The 19,418-nt window shown below is 31.2% G+C and overlaps 4 protein-coding genes across 4 annotated transcripts; 2 read left to right on the top strand and 2 right to left on the bottom strand.

Moving 5' to 3' along the window:
* Positions 1-1,748: 1,748 nt before the first annotated feature.
* LOC132716698 (uncharacterized) lies at positions 1,749-3,881 on the bottom strand. The gene is made up of 5 exons (XM_060700021.1): positions 3,836-3,881; positions 3,349-3,470; positions 2,827-2,931; positions 2,472-2,525; positions 1,749-2,202 (listed from the first exon to the last, which is right to left on the bottom strand). The coding sequence occupies exons 1-5, from the start codon at positions 3,879-3,881 to the stop codon at positions 1,897-1,899; spliced, it is 633 nt and encodes a 210-aa protein (XP_060556004.1). The 3' UTR covers positions 1,749-1,896.
* A 3,593-nt stretch (positions 3,882-7,474) lies between these two features.
* LOC132716697 (uncharacterized) lies at positions 7,475-10,687 on the top strand. Its single transcript, XM_060700020.1, has 5 exons — positions 7,475-7,889; positions 8,814-8,891; positions 9,492-9,793; positions 10,168-10,343; positions 10,507-10,687. Exons 1-5 carry the CDS (start codon positions 7,535-7,537, stop codon positions 10,685-10,687), a joined length of 1,092 nt encoding a protein of 363 aa, XP_060556003.1. The 5' UTR covers positions 7,475-7,534.
* On the top strand, positions 10,172-18,056 carry LOC132716696 (uncharacterized). Its single transcript, XM_060700018.1, has 7 exons — positions 10,172-10,343; positions 10,510-10,691; positions 10,933-11,166; positions 11,370-11,496; positions 12,164-12,373; positions 13,830-14,015; positions 14,672-18,056. The coding sequence occupies exons 3-7, from the start codon at positions 11,014-11,016 to the stop codon at positions 15,361-15,363; spliced, it is 1,368 nt and encodes a 455-aa protein (XP_060556001.1). The 5' UTR covers positions 10,172-10,343; positions 10,510-10,691; positions 10,933-11,013; the 3' UTR covers positions 15,364-18,056.
* LOC132716695 (putative ATP-dependent DNA helicase Q1) lies at positions 16,301-19,340 on the bottom strand. Its single transcript, XM_060700017.1, has 2 exons — positions 18,868-19,340; positions 16,301-17,102 (listed from the first exon to the last, which is right to left on the bottom strand). Exons 1-2 carry the CDS (start codon positions 19,338-19,340, stop codon positions 16,301-16,303), a joined length of 1,275 nt encoding a protein of 424 aa, XP_060556000.1.
* Between the last annotated feature and the right edge of the window lie 78 nt (positions 19,341-19,418).

The raw sequence follows: 19,418 nt of genomic DNA, 5'->3' as shown, positions 1-19,418 counted from the left end.
TAAAACTAAGGCATTCCATTCAATTTTAACTGTATATATAGAGGACATGTTCCGATATTTGTCTCTTATAAAATTCTGTTGAACAGTAGAGCTGCAGTCCTGGTTCATTCTATAATGTTTGCCATTTTCAGAGTACAGAACTAAAATAAAATAAAGTAATATTTTGTCATCAAATCCTTTTGAAATTGAAAGTTAAACTTTTCAGTGACCTTTTTATATACAGGGTGTTTCATAATATGTGATACACTTTCAAATAATTGTTGCTTTACTGATTTTATAGCTACAAACAAAATGCTTATACCAAAATAAACTAGACACTTCACCATTTTGAATGCGACGTAAAATACGGGAAAAACGTTAACGTCATGACGTCATCTATGACGTCATTATTATCTGTTATTTTCGAGATGGCGTTGTCTATGGAAAAGTGTCAAGATATCATAAAATTGTACTATGAACTCCATTCTATCATATCTGTAACTAGAAGAATGAGGAAAATGTACCTTGCCGATAGAAGGGTGACAAGGCTACAAGTTAGCAGAGTAGTTAAAAGATTTGAGCAACATGGAAGTGTACTTGACCATAGACACAGTAACCAGGGCAGCCCTAGGACCAGCCGGAGTGACGAAAAACGTTGCAGATGTGAAACAGGTGATAAGTGAAACACCACAAAGGTCTGTAAGAAGAATTCTCTCTGATATTTCAAATTCCTCAAGTGTGACAAGTGTGTACAGGACTCTAATATTTGATCTCAAACTAACACCCTATACAATACTTGTCAGTGCTCCAACATTTGAAAGACAGTGATGTCAACCAACGCTTTGATTTTTCCGTTTGGATGACAGATCCCAGTCCTTTGGATTTATTTCCTTGGGGCTATCTCAAGGACAGAGTCTACAAAGTGCAGACAAAGACAACAGATCAGCTTAAACAGTCCATAAGATGTTAATTAAATAAGAAAGATTACTAGTGACATGTGCAATAATGTGATGGAAAACTTCATGAAACGTGTGGAGATGGTGCGACGCCATAATGGACGTCATTTTGAGTATATGCTATAAATGGACCCTGTTTTCAAGCGTAGCTAAAATATATTATTGGTAGGTTAAATAAGGAAAAAACTACACTTTTATAAATGGACAGCATTCCCTTTAATATGGTACATTTTTCATTATTACTGACATTCTTACATAAACGAGACATTTGATTAAAAGTGTATCACATATAATGAAACACCCTGTATATGTCCGTTCACACACATTATTAGTTTTAAATTACATAGCTTTAACATTAACTAGTCGGTTGACCTTGTCATTACCAAAACATTTTTTAAAACCGATTTGTGTAGAAATATTTAGATATAAATGCCGAACAATAAGGGTCATATTTAAAACAACTACATTAAGTATTACAATAATCACATTCTTTATTCATAACCCATAAAGTTACATATTTACAACAAGGTTTTCATGTTGTGTCATTACCGCAACTTTAAACAGTTAGATAATTAGTTTGTATTTACAAATTTCGCTACTATGGACTTAAAATAAAATCCTTAAGTTCCCTGATACTTAGGAGTTAAATAGCTTAGTTTTCAGAAGACATCTTTGACTAATTTGTGAAAAATAACCAAAAACAATGATGTTGTGGAAGTGACATCAATGTTTCGGAAATGACAAAAATATGGCGTCAGAAATAAAGAAATAAAATCAATGAGGAAGCTAGTTATTTGATTTGTATATATGTTTAAAATGTAATAAATATAACTACTTTAAAACTCACTATGTTTTATTAACTTATTAAATCACGAACAAAACAATTCATCAATTTTTAAACGTTATAAACGGTCATTCACACATCAACTTTCTTTTACTTTTAGTTTCCAGAAATCTTGACTTATAAGTTCATTTTAAGCACAATTGCATCCCAGACTCTTTTGTCAATCGCACGGTGTCTACTTGTAACAAGTTCTGGTTCGCCCTCCAGCATAGTAACCATCTTGTTGTGGCCATACCAAATAACATCAGGAACCATTGGCCAGAAAAAACGATTGGTGCCAATCCGGTGCATAGCAGACACCTCCAAACTTGTATCATCAACATCCAGTATCTTTCCAGGATATGGGCAACTGTCATAACTGACAACACAATATCTGTCAACTAGCGACTCATCAAATGATGCTGGCAGTTGAAGTATGTTCTCCTGTTTAAATACATTTATAAGAAATTAAATATATTAGAATTTTTTACTTTATCATCAACGTGAAATGCCATGCATATTCAAATTGAAGTAGCAAATTTTTAATCAGAATAAAATTGTATGGTAAAAAGTATTTCTTTCTATTTTAGATCCAGTACAGTACGGCGATGTTTTTTATTTTTCATTTAAATTTTCTATTTTAACGTAATCTTTAAATAATGAACAAGTTTAACTATGTTTTAAATTATTATTTGAAAGAATATGACTCATACCTGTACCGGTGAATTATCTTCATTGTTCTGTGGATGCGCTGTATTATCAGGGTTCTTAAATTATAAATATTGTCATTTAGTATATATATATATATAAAGCAAATGTGACTCCAACATTATGATTAATTATTTATTGTTTGTAATGTCATTGAATTAAATTTACATTAAACTTAGAAGAGATGTTTTTATGTCTTCAAAAAAAAGACCAAAATAGCACCATAAAAGGTTGTGTTTTTTTCTCGTTTTTTTTAAAAAATGCAATGCTCTAAATTATGCCGTGAAAAAATGTTGAGCATGTCTATTGACCAATTATTAAAATTAAATTGATATGACATTCAAATAAATTCCATTTTACCTGGAGACAGAATGTTGTTGTTACTGGGTCAAAACAAGTACAATTATCCCGACAGAAACAACTCAGTGGTCTTGATGCTATACAACCAGTATCTTTAATGACAACCTGTATAAAACATCATTGGTTATCAACAAGAAGACAAATGGAAGTTGTTGTAATGTTCGTTTATTAATGAACAATAATTAATAGAAATTAAATCATTATCAAGTGCGTTCATACAATGAAGTAAATTTTTTCTGTAAACCCTTAACATGTGATCTAAGATATTAACTAGAAAATACTGATCATGCACAAACAAGTATTAAACGTACAAAGGTCAGTTCAAGTTCATCATGTGTGATGATACTACAGAAGTTATCTTTAAAAGTTATTTCTTGTAATTTATTATCATAAACATTCGTAAAATTTTGTAAATAAAGATACTTTTGACACTTTCGGGGTTTTTTTTTGTTTATTTAACATATTTCAGGTCATATTACATGTATCATTCTAAAATTCATAAAAATGCCATTCTTAAAGTACCTGGTGGATTTTCATTGTATCTCGAACAGAAATAATAGTAGAAGGAATCTTGCGCTCTATATTTGTTATGTCTTCATCTTTTACTTCAAAAGCCGAAACACTTGTTTTCAACATCAACAGTCCTGAAAATGTAGAGTTTCATGTGTATTACTAATGATGATAAATCGCTAGTACATGTAATTGACAAAAAAAGGAATTTAATGTGGACATTATCTAAAAATACGACGTTCTTTTGATTTTTTTCTTCTTTATGTTTCTTTTTATACATATAAAAAAACTGTTACTGAATAAAAATAAATTATAGTCTTATATTCTTACTAGTATTTTTACTTTGCATAATAATGAATGTCAATTATAATATGCAGTGCATATTGTTATATATAAATGTCATTTGTTCTCAAGTTAATTTACCTTCAATAAGATCGGCAGAGCATGTGATGTCTCGTCTGTACGTATTTACCAGAGTATCAGCCGCTCTTTTAACTACCCGCTCCTATCCCATCAGGAGCACCCTTTCCGTGCCCTGCCTCCATGAAGTTCCACGAACCACCTTCAGGGATATAAAGTTCTTTTGGTTTTGTTGAAAATAGATAGAAATTTGCTCTACAGCGATATTGCGTAGTTGGTCCATCTGATATGACATGTAGTTTATTGATCAAAGGATACTTCTCTTTGATAAACTTAATTGGCGGTTCTAAGTGAGCCCAAATGGCAGCTGGTCCATGGCTAAGATTGTCAGATATTGTGACAAATGGAAGTGTTGTATCATGCACATATGCAACACCTGTGTGTATCGAGATTTGCTTTTTAGAAAGCCCGAAATGGACACTTTGAATTTCTTCTTGATATTTACATTGATAGTTTTCAGAAAAATCGACATGTAAAATAAGTTCATTTTCTTTGCATGTCTCTTTAAGTTTTTTCAGCATGATAAATTGATGGTTGATATTAAATTGGTGTCTTGCTAGCCTTTCTATGTCCAATTGGAGGTCATCAACAAGTGTTGTCAGTGTCCCAGATTCATTTTCTTTAAGTGTAACATTATGCTTTGAAAGTACAGTTTCTCCATTACTGCATTTTTCTTTTTCTATTCTTCTTGACTTCCATATTTTCTCTGTCGTATCCTTGTTTCTGTTATTCCAGTTTCCTTTGCAGCATATGAACCTATCTTATATTTCTTCAGCACCGTTTCTCTGAATATCAGTTTTTTGACAATGCGCTTCTCTTGTGTATTTGTACCTGAATATCTCTGCTTCATGTTTCTTACAAGAAGAAAATAAAGAGATAATGCACGTTTAGTCGTCTGCTTCTGTTTCATAACATGTTCTACTTTTTGTTCAATTTCATCCTTGTTTGATTTGATTAATCTGAAATAGCGTTTCTTATATTTGTTCTTCAGCCTTCGTTCCTTATTAAGCATTATTCGAAGTTTAAATTGATCCCTGTAAGCTTTTGATCTGTTACGGTTCTTCTTTTTTCGCACACTCAACCTGTTGCGTTCATGAACTCTATTTGGCTGTTCTGGGAAGAAATGTTCTGGTGATGTTGGTGGCGTAATTGTTTCTCCCATAGCTTTTTTTATCCGTTTATCTTTTTCACGTTTTGACCTTTGATTTTCCTTCCAGTGACGTCTCTGTTTTCGTTGGTCTCTGTCTGACATCTCATTGATAGTTTTTATTTCACCTGTTTTTTTTTCTCTTTTGATATCTTTCTCTCTCCTGTTGTTTGTAGAGTTCGTGCTTTGTGGGATCCTCCTTCTGTCTTTTTCGCCACAATGCTGATCTTTCTTTGCTTGTGAGAGGCATTCCTGTAACTGTTTCCAAAATAAATGTCGCTGTTCTTTCTTTACTTCTAATGTATCTCTGAGTTCAATGATACTGTCATGAACAGAATCTGAGACCTCCAGCCTACTGACTTCAAGAAGATATTTTTCTGTCTTTGCAATAAAATTGTCGAGATTATTGATAAGTTCTTTTACATGAATGATGCTTTGGTCTATATCTGAAATGAAAGATTGTTCAATATTTTAATATGTCATCACCGAAACGGGACTTTACACTTAGTATGTATCTTTTCACTATTTCGTTGCTAAACAAATCCAAAAAGAAGTGTTTGGTTCACAACAAGATAACTGTTCATTTCGTGAATTTTGAAATAAGATTTAATCAACCTTCACATCTACAAAATATTGATCTGTTATAAAGATCTACAAAGGTTATATGTTATAATATTAGTTTCTTCATAATATTGATTTTTTTATCCTTTTAATGTAGCTAAAGATATTTTAATTGAAAGACAAGTGAATTTACAGATTTTTAAGGTAATGTTTCTTTAAAATATTTGTTTTCTTTAAAAAGTCTCGAAAATTCATTCAAAAGAAAACAAATGTCATTACCGAAACAATAACGTCATTACCGCAATATTTTGTCCGTTTCGGAAATGACAGTTTCGGTAATGACATTACCCTTTAAAATGATAAAAAGCGTCTATATGATCAGCATATATGTTATTTTAAATTAGTACCAAGGCATCATTTAAGTATATGTTATGTTTTTGTCTCTGACAAATTAGATTTTACACAAAAACAAATTTCAGAATTGGCATTCGGAAATGACTATACAAAAACATACGGCCAAATAAAGTAAACTTACCCGCAGCGTTGTTTAGTTCTTCCATTTGTTGGAGAGAAATGGCCGCGTTTAAAATTTCGCGCCGTACACAACTTTTAATGACGTAATCAACTGTTTATGTTATATTGTTTATTACTCGGATTTCAGTATTATACGGGGAAGTTTCGGAAATGACATAGAACTTGGTGACAAAATTTTCAAGTAAAATTTTGATTCTGCTGACTGATATAATGTTTAATAAATAAATTGTAATTAATGTACTATAATTTAATTTAATGTTATGAATATGTTTTTATGAATGTAAAAGAATATTTGAAAATAAATTAATTACATATAATTATCTCCGCCTCGGGTGACAATTGTATAAATGATAACAGGCAATGCAAAATTCATGATTTTTTTTTTAATAAATGAAGGGGCATTTTTCTTTATCAGGAAATTTTAAAAAATATGTATGATTGATATCATATATGTAATTTGCTTAATTTATTTCAAATAAATGACTGAAAACTGACATTTTCATGTGGGTGACAAGAATTTGGCAAACATTATAGAATGAACCAGGACTATTACTTTTTGAACAATATTTGAGCTATATATCTCACACGTACAAACACTATTCACACTTAAATCACAGAGTACATGCCATTACTGTAAACTGGATCTGCTTAGCACTGTGAAAGAATACTGGTAATGTAATAAAAATAGGTTTTTTTAAAAGAAGCAGGGGGTATTGAATAACACCTAAATTTCTTTCTCATTTATTATCTATGAAATGACTTAAGAGTAGCTGCTTATGGCTCAGATTTAATTTTGTTCTCACAAAAAATGTAATGTTTTACCGTTCCGATGTCAACTTTTCTTATGAGAAATTACATTAAATTTAGATAGATGTCTTTGTCACAAGCTAAAGTTGTTAAATTATTCCCGGTGCCATATCTCCTAATCATGTCGGCTTAGTGTTTTATAAGAAAATTAAAATTAAGATAAATCTTTAAATGAAATTAATACATACTTTGTCAAATACCATCAGAAACTGTGCCAATTTTAGGTTAAACTGTAATAAATATTTAATGGTTCATAAATTAATTATAATTATATAAGTCTGTCAGCTTTATGTATTTTGTTTTCAGCTACAGACAACATTTGTATAAGCAAAATAATTACAAACACGTCTACAATATTGCTTGACAGACAGTTGCGTACCATTGCTCGTATTTATACATCAATATTTATATTTTTGAAGGGATGTGCACAAATATTTCAATGCTTTATACAGTACCGTCCATGAACAGGCTCAATCAAACCGAGCCTGCAACATTTTCAATTTTGCCGTGTTGGGCTTTCTTTGGGGATTCTTTTTTTCTCTATTTTACCTTTACTTCGGAATATATTTTATTTAACTAACTTAAAGTTACTACTATGAACAAAATAATACAGGATACAAATTAAATATTTCATAAACTATTACTTGCTTGCCGTCCAATACCCAAACTCCTCACAGCGGTTACGTCACGCTTTGCTACTTTAACCACTGCCACCACAAAAATCACGTGATGATGCTCTTATCACATGATGGTTACAAAATGGCGGATACACCAAAGAAGTCTTTGAATTGTTGTTTTATTTGCTACAAACAGCGGCACTACAATTTGACGTATGGTGTCAAGTCTGTTGATGTTGTTAACAAAATTTCATTCCTGTTAAAAAGGAACTTTAATGCCGTAGTGGAGGCAAAAAAATCACTCGGCATATGTAAATCGTGTAATATTAAGATTCTCAACACCTACGAGTTTGTAAAGCTGTTGGAAACCGCCGACCAACAGTGCTCTGGTGACCACTCAGACTCTTGTCGGTTGAAACGGATGGCAGTAAGCCCACTTACGCCCAAACTGGCAAAACCTGATTCAGGTAGGACCTCAATTTTTATTCATTTGAATTTGTTAAACATTTAAACACTACTGTAAAGGATATGTATATATATAGTCAGTATCCTGGTTGTACATGTACTATCTACCGGGAGTGTAAGCCTTATAGGCCCACCATCATATAATACTGAATAAATCTAGGACGAAATATTTATTTTCTGTAGAACTTAAGGTATCATTTTTTGATGAAAATAACAATTATCCAAAAGAAATTTTAACTATACATCAAAAAGATAGTTCTGTTAATAACCTCATATGATGGCAGCCATCATTGTTTTTAAGTACTTAATACTAGGAATGCCTTTTAAGCAATCAATAAAAGTTAAAAAACATATGTTAAAAACATATGACACCCATTCAAAATATCTTGTACGTAACATGGGTCCAAATTGTTAGTCATACTGCTGGTTTTTATACATGAAACACAATTATGTGAATAACTTGAATTTTCTTCATAAAAATGCAATATTTTGTATGAAATTAATGTGAAAAATACTTTCATACAAAATAATTTTTTTATGTAAGATTAATTTGTAATATGTGGACATTCCCGGTGCAAAGTACCTCCCGGTATAAAGTACCTTGAGGATATACTATGGACTGGTCCAACTTTGATTTGTGAACAGTCCATTGTAGCTTAAAGGGAAATCAAGATGAAAAAATATATATTTGAGTAGACAAATTAAAGAAATTGACTAATATTCTTAATAAACCGCTTCACGGGTTGATCCTTTCCACATTATAGCTCTACTGATATTTCCATACTGGATTGCAAAGTATTACCTAGGATGCTAACACATGCTACCATTTATTCATTCTAAATTGAGGGCTTTTATTACATTCTGTTTTTATAGCTTTTCAGTGCATTTACTTTATCATTTAACAAACATTTTTTTAAATTTTGCAGCTCCAAAGAAGAGACTTTCAGCTGCCAGGAAATCACTAGATCTCCATAAACCTGAAGTGCCTTCACCCTCGCCTTCATGTGAGCATAATTACAGCTTAATGTTCATTCCATCTACTCCAAATTTTTTAAATGTTTGCAAATAGAAAAAGGTCATAATAAGAGTTTATCAAGGCCATAAAATTGATAAGTAATTATCAAAAATATGTCAGCAGCGTATTTTCACACATTGACGTTCAAGTCAGTCATTGTTGTTAAACAAAAAATCATGTGTGACCCAAATTAAACATCCAAGTTGCTTTGATATTTTTTTCAGCAGCTAAAAAATTTTTTATAATAATAACAGACAATTATTTCATAAAACATAGGTGTTATGACTGCCAAGTCGGTGTCTGAAAACATGTAAAATAAACACAATTTAATTACCCCACTTTGGGACCTCACTACCTGTGTTTTTATCTAGAAATAAACATGTCATCATATCGGTCTTGAACCAAACTTCCTCCTGATAAAAAATCTAGTGTCGAATGTAAGGAGTTTTTAGTAATTGTAAAAAGTATCCGAAAAAATATCCGGTTGTAGGTCACCAATAAGTATACATTGTAATAATAAAACTCACTAGTGTGTGGCACAGTATTCAAAACATAATAAATGCAATCCATAATTCTTTGATTTTGACAGCAGGGTCAACTCCTTACTCTGACTCGGGTAGTGATCAACCAATACTAGAGGTAGATGATCATGATTATTGTCTAAGTGAACATCACAAGAGAAAGCCTTTGGAACACTCTTACTGTCAAACTGAAGAAGAGGAGTCTAATGAGAACCAGACTGAAAAGCAAATCACTTCGTTAGATTTTATGAGGTTGTCAGCAATAAGTGATAATTCCAAACCAACTGATCCAATGATCCAGGAAATTGTCAGGCATATTACTTCAAATAAGATACTTTCAGGCAAAATCCAGTGTGTCAATGTTCAATCAGTTATTTTTTATTTTTTGAAATTGTATGATATAATCTGTGCTATTTAAGAAAAAAAGCTCCATTAAACATATGTTATTTCTAGAACCTACCATAACAAATCCATTATCAAAACTGTGAAACAGTGTACAAAGCATTAAAGTAAATTAGCTTTATATTACAGTATGATTATATGATAATGTTGCATGTTAAGAAGTAACCAGATAATTATAATAATAATCATGATTTAAACTGATATCCCAGTAACAGCAGTTAAAAGATATGCCTGTTTTAACTGAACAGTGCAGAAATGTAAGCACCTGAAATTTTGTCACTTTACTAAACTGGACCAGACAACTTTACGTTTTTTATATCATTTCATTCAACATTGTTTCAGACTCTAATGCAGGCTGTGCAGGCACACATATTGACGGACATAGACATGCACTGCTCAACAATGGTGTCTCGGAATGCTGCTCTTGGAAGCGTGTTATCAAGGTACAGAAGTGTAAATAGTCTGGTTGATTATGGAGACAAACTTCTACAAGAAATTGTCCGAGAAATGTCTGAAAGGTAAATTTATTTGTCCGAATAATAAACAAGTTTTTTGTTATGAATTTCACATGATATGTAATGTTTGAATAAAACAATTTGTTTAGCAATTTTCAAATAGTCATTATTTTAGGAATGGTAGGTTTGCTGCTTATATTTGTCTTGTATTCTTTGTTACAAACAGCAGACTTCCGTTCCTACTTGATATCTTCACCATAATGGTAACTGCTGGAAAAGAGCCAGTTGAAAGTAAGGCTGTCCATGTAGCTGCAGCATATGCAGTCCTAATGAATGGTAGAAATGACAAACTTTCCGCATGGCACAGGCTTACAACATTCATAACTATAAAAAGGACAATTGGATGATTCTGTAAGTATTGTTCTTTTTATGTTATATATAATTTGTACATGTATTATGCTTTCATTAAAAGAAGATCTCTTTGCTGTTAATCAAATGAGAAAAACTGTGCTACCATAATGATAGTAAAATATATCCTGTCAGAATGTCATGTATTATCAAAGCAATATGTTAAATTGTTGCTTGTTGTTCTAATCATGGGTGTATGTACATTGTAATAAAAGTAAGTTATGTTTATGTACTTTACCACCAGGCATTGACAAGACTTAACCATTTGGGTCTCACCTTATCGGCAACAAGTAAACTTAGGCTGTTGGATGAGACTGGAAACAGAATGGAAACAAGTGTAGCTTCAACATTACAGAGGAATCCAATTATCAAAGTCACTGGTGACAATCTCGACATATATGTGAGAACAGGTCATAAAAGTCTAGAAAGATCAAACCAAGACATTCATCTGTTTGCCTCAAATATCATATTCAGCAGGGTTGGTATAGTAACATTTTTTTCAGAACATTTCTTTCTGAATAACTCAAGGGCTCGAAGTATGCTGTTTTTTCTCTAAGAAAATTGGTGTGAATCATAATGTAGAAACTATTTATATTGAAATGTACATAAATGTATAAAGTAACAAAATAACTTTTATAATATATACTGGTATACACACATTTATATATATCTTCATTACAGATTGTTAAACCTGGTCTGTATAGTATGGTAAAACCACTTTGTGATCTGCAAAGTTTGACCCCAGAACTATTCTTTCCATCTGAGCAAGACCGTGAATCTCTAAGAAGAAGCTACTGTGTTATGTTAGGTAGGTGGTAAATAAACATACATACTGTTAAAGTGAATAGGTCTTAAACTGAAGGTCTGCAATACTAGAAATAATATAGCTGATAGTATTTAGTATTAAATAAAGCAACAAACAAGGAAATTATACAGCATTGGTGTTGTTTGTATGTTTGAGATAAATTACCTGATACCATATATCATTATATGGTAGTAAATAAAGTATTACTGAACAGAAATTATTATTCATCATATTCATCACATGAATGTTGTTATCAAAACACTCAGAAACCTAACAATATATTTTCTTTCCAGAAATATTTCATAGGAATATCCAAACAATACATTTCTATTGTTTTTATCAATATTAGAAATATTTATGTAAAATATTTTCATTGTGGACCTATTAAGGGCTGCTGTTGCTAATAATATAGTGAATAATTGAAATCTCTGTACATTTAGCTTAACTTTAATTTGCATTTACATCTTGGGAGAATATATTTGTGACAATAGCATTTTAATATATTATTTAAGTTACTCTCTTAAAATCCCAAAATTTCAGTTTGCTTTCAAAGAAGCTAACAGTGAGTGTTTGGTGTAAGTGGCATGGGCATTTATGTTACTTGTATTTACTTATTCCAAAAATGCAATTTTCTCTGAATTGTTAGTCATGTATCTTTGTATAATTATAGCTAGGATCCTCATGGGGTTACCAACATACAAATGGATGCGTTCTGTTGTACCATCACACATCTATCATCCATACCAAAGACAGATGAGCCAACGGTCAGAGGTTTTTCAGCTACCTATTCAGATGAAAAATGAGTCGAAGCATGAGGATTGTGTTGACATTCTGGATGGTTATGAGGATATTCTGACAGGGATATACAACAAAGCATTTGGTATGTCAAGTTGCAAGAGTTTTCTGCAATACTTTCAGTTCTTTGTTCAATTTCTTGCTTTTGCCTTTCATTTAATCATTCTGTGAAATAATCGTCAGATCATGCTGATAATGCGTCTTATTATTTAACTAAAATCAGGTTTGCGAAATCATACATTATTAAACCTCATATTCATGCTTTCTTTTTTCATTTTCTATAATTATCATCATAATTACATTTCGTTTAAAATTAAATGTAGCCAGTTAAATTTTTGGTCCATAGCAATTGAATATATTCATGCAGCAGCAATTAAATTTAGGTACTTTAATAGACAAACAATTCTTATTACACAATACAATATAATGTTACACACTATTAAAAGTACAATTTGGTGTAATAATGATTGAACAGTGTTTTCATATTACGAAAATTACATGAAATTTTTTTGATAACATAAAACACATTAACCTCGGATAACTATATATTTGTATTTCACAGAGTGAATAGCTGTTTTTTTCCTTATTGCTTTAAAAATAGCATACCTCCAAAGTTATGATAAAAAAATTTAAAATGTTACGGTCTAAATAGTAAATATTCTGAAAAATATTTAAGTGATCTCATCTATCTTGAGGCACATTTAGCCATTTACTAAAATGTTATTTATTCGACTACAGAAATTAAAATTTACAGGATTTCTTATCCATATTATGCTAAATTGACATAAAATATACTGATTTATCTGAAATTCAAATTTTCAATGATTGCTCATCTGGAGGCATGCAGTTTTAAAATGCAAGAGGATATTGATAATATTCATAAGGATTTGTTATGAACTTTGGTGAGTATTTAGTGATTGAATATTTCTGTTTTAAGTTTCTGTTTTGATTGTTTTACTGTTTACTGTTCCAGTTCACCATGGATTTACAATCTTCCAAATGTTTTCTTTGATGTTTTAATTAGAAGCTAACATCAGTAAAGTCAACAAAGGAAGACCACAGGTAATTATGGCAACAATTTTGCATGGCTGGAAAGATAATGAATTTAAGAAGTATTACATTTAACAGTCCTTAAAATTGATATTAAAGATGTATTTGTAAGTAATTCAAGTTTTCAAAGTCTTCACTAGGCTCTATTTTCCATATACATAATAATTATTATGTGCATTTAATTATATCCTATAACTTGGGCTATAAGTGGACTTCTTCTCCTTCAGAGTACAATGTAAGTTATGAAGCTGATAGATTGGAATGTCTCATCTTTAAAGTCAAAACTTAAGGCCATTTGGGATAAATTAGCAACAAACTATAATTGTGGGGTACGAATCACCTGTAGTTATAAAGAATCATTTTGTGTCAAATACAATCTGTTCAAACATCTATTTTAGATTAGATAATATTGTATATTTTCCCTCAGTATATGTAGATAATGCATTTCTTGCTGTAGCTTACATGATTTTAATTATTTGTTTGTCAAAAAGGATCAGATGAGCTGTTCCAGAAATTTAAAGTTGTTGTTGGTGGGGATCAACTAACTAGAGTTCGCTTGGAAGAGGCAAAACTTTTAAGGGCTTTAGCTACTTCTCCAAAGAGGCGGTTTGATGACCTCCAACCATTTGTAGTGGAACTATGGCATGTCAAGCAAGATTTCTTGGAGGTACATGATTGTAATAAGCTTTGCTTGATGTTGATCTGGTTAACTTCTAGCTACTTATTTGTTTAATAGACATTAACATACATGCAATTACATGGTAGATAATTTAAAGGAGAATATATAGGTATAGGCTGTTAGATAAACTAAATGAGATAAAGAAATTATTTCAAATAATTTATCAATTTTATCAGGAAAATCTTCCATTTTTTTAGCACAAAGTAATACATTTCAAAAATAACTGTACTATAAAACTGTAGACATAAAAGTAGACAAGAAATTAGCATCATGTAATTTGATTTTGAGACAAATGGATTTCCAAACCAGCTTGCATACAACTTGATATACATAGATGAATTGTTATTATAGTATTCTTTCAATACATTTTGCATGTTTACAGTTTCAATACCTTTGCTTTAGCATATGTTTAACATTTGGGCAAAGATGTTGCCAATAATTTGCAGGTAGAATATGAAGGGGACATTATGACTTTAAACAAAGAAAAGATTTTTACACCACTTTGCATGTTATATGTTTTCAATTTGAATAATTATTTTAACAGATTATTTCAGGAACTGGTAAAAATACTTTAAATAACATAAGAAATATAAGATATAATATATGAGACAAGCAATATAATAAGAAGCATTTCTTTTGAAGACACTGTATAAGACACTGTATACAATTACTCATGTAATCTTTGCCACTGGTTTCTGCATTTGATACACATGGAAGATGTTGTCAGAGAGGGTGATGTGATAAGATTAATTCCAACTCTGAAATATTCACTTCAGTTCTTCTTTTCACACTCAAGGCTGTCAAAGTATTTTGTTGAATGCTTGGATTTCATCCTTAAAACAGAATATCTGCTAAGTCAGATGCAGAGAATGAGAGTATTAGAAGGAGCATTTGTCAATCTTAGAGGTGGTCTTGGTCAAAATATCGAGTGTGACCTTGTAAAAGAAAATTCTGTCAGAAATCAGAAGGATTTGATAAGAGCTCTTGGAGCAAACAAAACCAACAAAGCCATATATCGCAGCACCAAAGCTGCTGATACTGTTGCAGACATCTGCAGCAAGGTGGATGAATCTGTAAGTGTAAAGAAACAGAGTACGAGACATCAAATTCCAAAATCAGTGAAGGATGAAGTAGTGATTCATCAGTCTCTTAGAGCACTAAGACCATTCTTCAAAGAAACAGACCGAAACTGTCAAGGTATGCTGAAAGTTGCAGCATCTCCATTAATGAAAATTGACACTAAAGACTTCAAATACAGAATACATCAAGTTGTATCAAGGCTCTTCTATGGCCAGAATACTAGGACAAGGGATGTGTCTGATGATGAGTATGATGATGATGACTGACTATTTGATATTAATAACTGATACAGGAACAGACATATGGGTATCATTTGTAAGAGTGTAAGCTTCATGGAGATGATGTTTCCCTGGCATCTAACCAGAAATCTTGTACAATTCTGAGTATTCTAAATATGAGACAAGAAATAAAAGCTTGTTTAAAGGGACTCCACTGAAGTTTTTTGACATGATGGGACTGGAAATATTTTTTCCTGATAAATGTACCATTTAATGTAGGTGTAGACCACAAATTTTTTGTGCAAACTTTCAGATCATTCGCGCACTTCGTTTTTCCATAATAATTATTCAAATTGTAAAAAATGACCCAAAATGAAAAGCATCTAAACGCTTTTCACTCAAATAAGGCTAAGAAAAGCACAAAAATACGATTTTCGATTTATTTTAAAGTATACTGTATTTCTTAACTATCTTTGCATATATATCTGTTTAAAGCGCCCCAGTTCATTTACATGTGTTTGTAAGTAATTCTAATGTTATGTTTTTAGGCTTTTAAACCTCAGTGGAGTCCCTTTAAGTGCCATTTCAATGAAAAAATTAATAAATGTTTATGTTTAAAACAACATTTATTTAGGTTCTTTAATGAACAATATCTTATATTAGTCTAAATATTGCTATGCATTTTCAATAAGGGCTTGTGATGTCATTCTGTAAAAACTAAGGCAATAGGACATAAACCTAAGTTATTAAGTGTTTATTTCTAAACTGATCATATTCAATTTGGTTCAATAAAGATATTCCCAATTATTAAAATGACTTTTTTTAAAAATACACATTACTTGTTTTCCAACGTAATACCATTTTTGTTCTGCATAATGTACAAAAAATGTCAATACCTTTATACTAAATGTATCATATTTTTATTAAGACTCTTCACCACTTGGAGAAATAACATGTTTCTTGTTAACTTATTGATTGTGTTTATTTACTTTGTACAAGATGTCTGTTTTTTGCAATATGAACAACATTTGTCACCATCAATATTGTCAGATTTCAAAAATCCAAATGGTTCCAGCAGCATTTCACGGAGACACTTTACATCATTGTTACAGTATTCAACAATATTGTCCTGGATACCTGGTAAATTCTTAGCAACATCTTGTTTATTACAATAGAGAATGGCTTTACTGGGTTGTCCTCTTCTACCGGCCCGTCCTATTTCCTGCAGGTACTGAGACAAACTTCTTGGTGGTTTGGCATGGATCACTCTCTCAATGCAAGGAGGATCAAAGCCCATACCAGCAACCGATGATGTAAGAACTAAACGAATTCTGGGTTGGGGTAAATACAATTCTTCTACTGTTGCTTTAATTACTGCCTTTTCCTGCCTAGAATACAACACAGAGTAACAAGACTTTGTTATGTCACAAGGTCCAAAGAGATGCATTAAGTATGCTGCTGCTTGGCTGATGTAATATAATGGCATAAACATTAGTGTTATTGGATAAATTTTAGGGTCTTTGTGAAGTAATTCACACTCTTCTTTAAAGATTTCCTCATACACCCCACACATATCACTACTTTTCACTTTCATGATTTTTGAAAGAAATATATTGGTTCTATCTGGGGTTTCCTGTACTAACGCAGGACAAAGTAAGCCAAGGATGTCTGGTAATGTCCTCATTTGATCTTTGGTAAGGGTCCCACTTAAGGCAATGAAGGGAATTCTATCAAATATTGCTGGCAACATCTTTAGTTTTTTGTAAGCTGTCCTGAACTCCGCTCCCCTGAAATTGATTACATTTTAGATATGATAATGGTGTAACGGAATGATAGTTGAAATCAACTATGTTATGAAAACATTAACTTTATTAAAAGTTGTTTTTGTTGTGTATTATACATTTGTGTGTCAAGGGCAGGTGGCCACATTAAATTTTCAAATTAACTTTGGTACTATTAATAAAAAGATTTTAATTCTGCTTGTTTAAATTTGATATTATTAATACTTAAATGTCTAAGCTTTTCTTATTGACTAATATGCATACATTATATTATACAGTTGAGCTTTTTGAAAATCTAGCGAAACACCGTGTTCCGGTACGTTTGCTCTGGGGAATTGTACCAAATGAAGTACATAATACAGTTACATGATATTTTTATTTTTCTATCATTATTTTACAGTTTAAAGACTCTGTAACAATTTCTCATGGTTTTATTTCATGAATATGATGCTCAAATTAAGATTTGTCAATCTTGTAAGTTTCAATAAGCAATATTTATAAAGATATTACTGAATTTAACATTTCATGTAAATAAAGGGAGGTAATTAGAAATTTATTTTCTATTAATTCTAAAGATGATGTCTTTGATAATTATCTTTATTCTTTTAATAACTATTGCAAATTTTTCAAAAAAATAAATTGTTTATTATGAAATAAAATTTATTGTCAGTCATAGTGGAATCTTCCATAATAAATAGATATTTTCTGTGTAAACTTGCGTATTTTCTTTATTTTTTGTATATTTTTTGAGTTAATTATACAATGATATTTAATTAATTCCTTACAAAAAAATAACTGTTGTCTTTCACTTTTATTTAAAAAGAGGCCAAAACCCTCAAGTTCTTTATAACACTCCATTAGGTGAATTCCCCAGAGCTTAGTCTACAGAAAGTACGTTTACGAATTTGTGAATGACATAGCATTACTTGAATAAATAAGAAATTTGTAAAATTTTGAGTTGTTTGTAAATAATAATCAATATCAAGGTATATATACTTGGTTTATATATACATATGTACTATGTACTTCTACCACCACCATCCTCTGGCCAGTTACTGAATTAGTGCAAAGATTCACTCAAACTTAGTTACAGACTTACACTTAAAGTGTACATAATATACCTCTAAAAAATATAATCATAATTCAACACTTCAACACTATTTCACTGAAACCTTGACAATTTGACTTTAACAGTGCATTATTTCCTACTTTTCATCTATAGCCCCTTTACATATGGGCTGTGAACAGTGTAGCTTTATTATACATGCAGTACTTTTCTTACTTTTCTTTGACACCACAAGGTCAGTGATCAGTGACTTTTGAGTATATTATCAAACCTACAGCCCTTGCCAGGATTTGAACCTGGGTTTCTGTACATAAAATGGACAGCGTTCTATCCTTGAACTACAAGGGTTATGACAGGTTGAAATAACTTCATTACTATCTGAAAATTGGCAAAATTCCTATTAAAAAAATAATATACCTAGATTAAGGATACTGAGGATTTTTCATTCATCAATTAAATTTATGATAAATAAATGGAATTACTCAGTAAACTAATTGATTATACTTACCAAATTAATACATTAATAATAATCATTTTATGAGTCATTTAAGTCATAATTTTAATCATGTGAGCTTGCAAATACCCTGGTAATGGTAAAACAATAATACTGTCTTACTCATGAAAAAAAAAACACTTTTAAATAGAAAAAAAAACCAAGAACATAGATCATGCAGGTTTCAGATATAGTATAATTAATGCATTTACCATTCCTCAACAATGTGACATTCATCTATTGTCACTGCTGCCACTGCATCTATGAAAGCCCTGTCTTGGAGAAGTGACTTCCCAAAGTCAGTATTTAACAAGGCCTCTGGGTGTGCAAATATGACTGAATTTTCAAGAATTTTTGACAAATCCATGTCAACGTCTGGTTCCTTATCACTGTATGGTAACCTACATGCTGTGACACCGCGAGATCCTAAAAAATTTAACTGCTCCTCCTGTATTATATTTAAGGGGGATACGACCAATACAACATTCTTTGTTAACCCCTTCTTCTTCATGATGCCTGGCAACAATTGGTAAACAAGGCTTTTCCCGTATCCAACTGGCAGATTTACAATTACATCCTTACCAGATAAAATATGTTCAAAGCACTCAATTTGCTTACTCTTTAAAACAAGTGCCGGATCAAAATCCTTTGCACAATCGTTCAGTAACTGTTTAACTTCAGCCATTATTTACTAAACAACGGTGTCACAGTGAAAATATCTTTCGTTATATTTACAATTTTTTTTTATAACGTATTTTTTTTT

This window comes from Ruditapes philippinarum, unplaced genomic scaffold, assembly GCF_026571515.1.
Source record: "Ruditapes philippinarum isolate M1 unplaced genomic scaffold, ASM2657151v2 ctg59_1_1_1_1, whole genome shotgun sequence".
In the NCBI taxonomy this organism is placed as follows: Eukaryota; Metazoa; Mollusca; class Bivalvia; order Venerida; family Veneridae; genus Ruditapes; species Ruditapes philippinarum.
The sequence above is the reverse complement of the archived record's forward strand: the minus strand, read 5'-3'. Positions and strand labels throughout refer to the sequence as shown.

Coding starts and splice junctions, on each gene's coding strand:
- LOC132716695 (XM_060700017.1), bottom strand. CDS start 19,340: ATGGCTGAAGTTAAACAGTTACTGAACGATTGTGCAAAGGATTTTGAT. Junction 17,103..18,867: donor TGTCACATTGTTGAGGAATG/GTAAATGCATTA, acceptor AATCAATTTCAG/GGGAGCGGAGTTCAGGACAG.
- LOC132716698 (XM_060700021.1), bottom strand. CDS start 3,881: ATGGAGGCAGGGCACGGAAAGGGTGCTCCTGATGGGATAGGAGCGG. Junction 3,471..3,835: donor TCCTGATGGGATAGGAGCGG/GTAGTTAAAAGA, acceptor CTACATTTTCAG/GACTGTTGATGTTGAAAACA. Junction 2,932..3,348: donor ATACAATGAAAATCCACCAG/GTACTTTAAGAA, acceptor TGTTTTATACAG/GTTGTCATTAAAGATACTGG.
- LOC132716696 (XM_060700018.1), top strand. CDS start 11,014: ATGGAAACAAGTGTAGCTTCAACATTACAGAGGAATCCAATTATCAAA. Junction 12,374..13,829: donor GATATACAACAAAGCATTTG/GTATGTCAAGTT, acceptor TTTGTCAAAAAG/GATCAGATGAGCTGTTCCAG. Junction 14,016..14,671: donor TTTCTTGGAGGTACATGATT/GTAATAAGCTTT, acceptor ACACTGTATAAG/ACACTGTATACAATTACTCA.
- LOC132716697 (XM_060700020.1), top strand. CDS start 7,535: ATGATGCTCTTATCACATGATGGTTACAAAATGGCGGATACACCAAAG. Junction 8,892..9,491: donor GCCTTCACCCTCGCCTTCAT/GTGAGCATAATT, acceptor TGATTTTGACAG/CAGGGTCAACTCCTTACTCT. Junction 9,794..10,167: donor AGTGTGTCAATGTTCAATCA/GTTATTTTTTAT, acceptor ACATTGTTTCAG/ACTCTAATGCAGGCTGTGCA.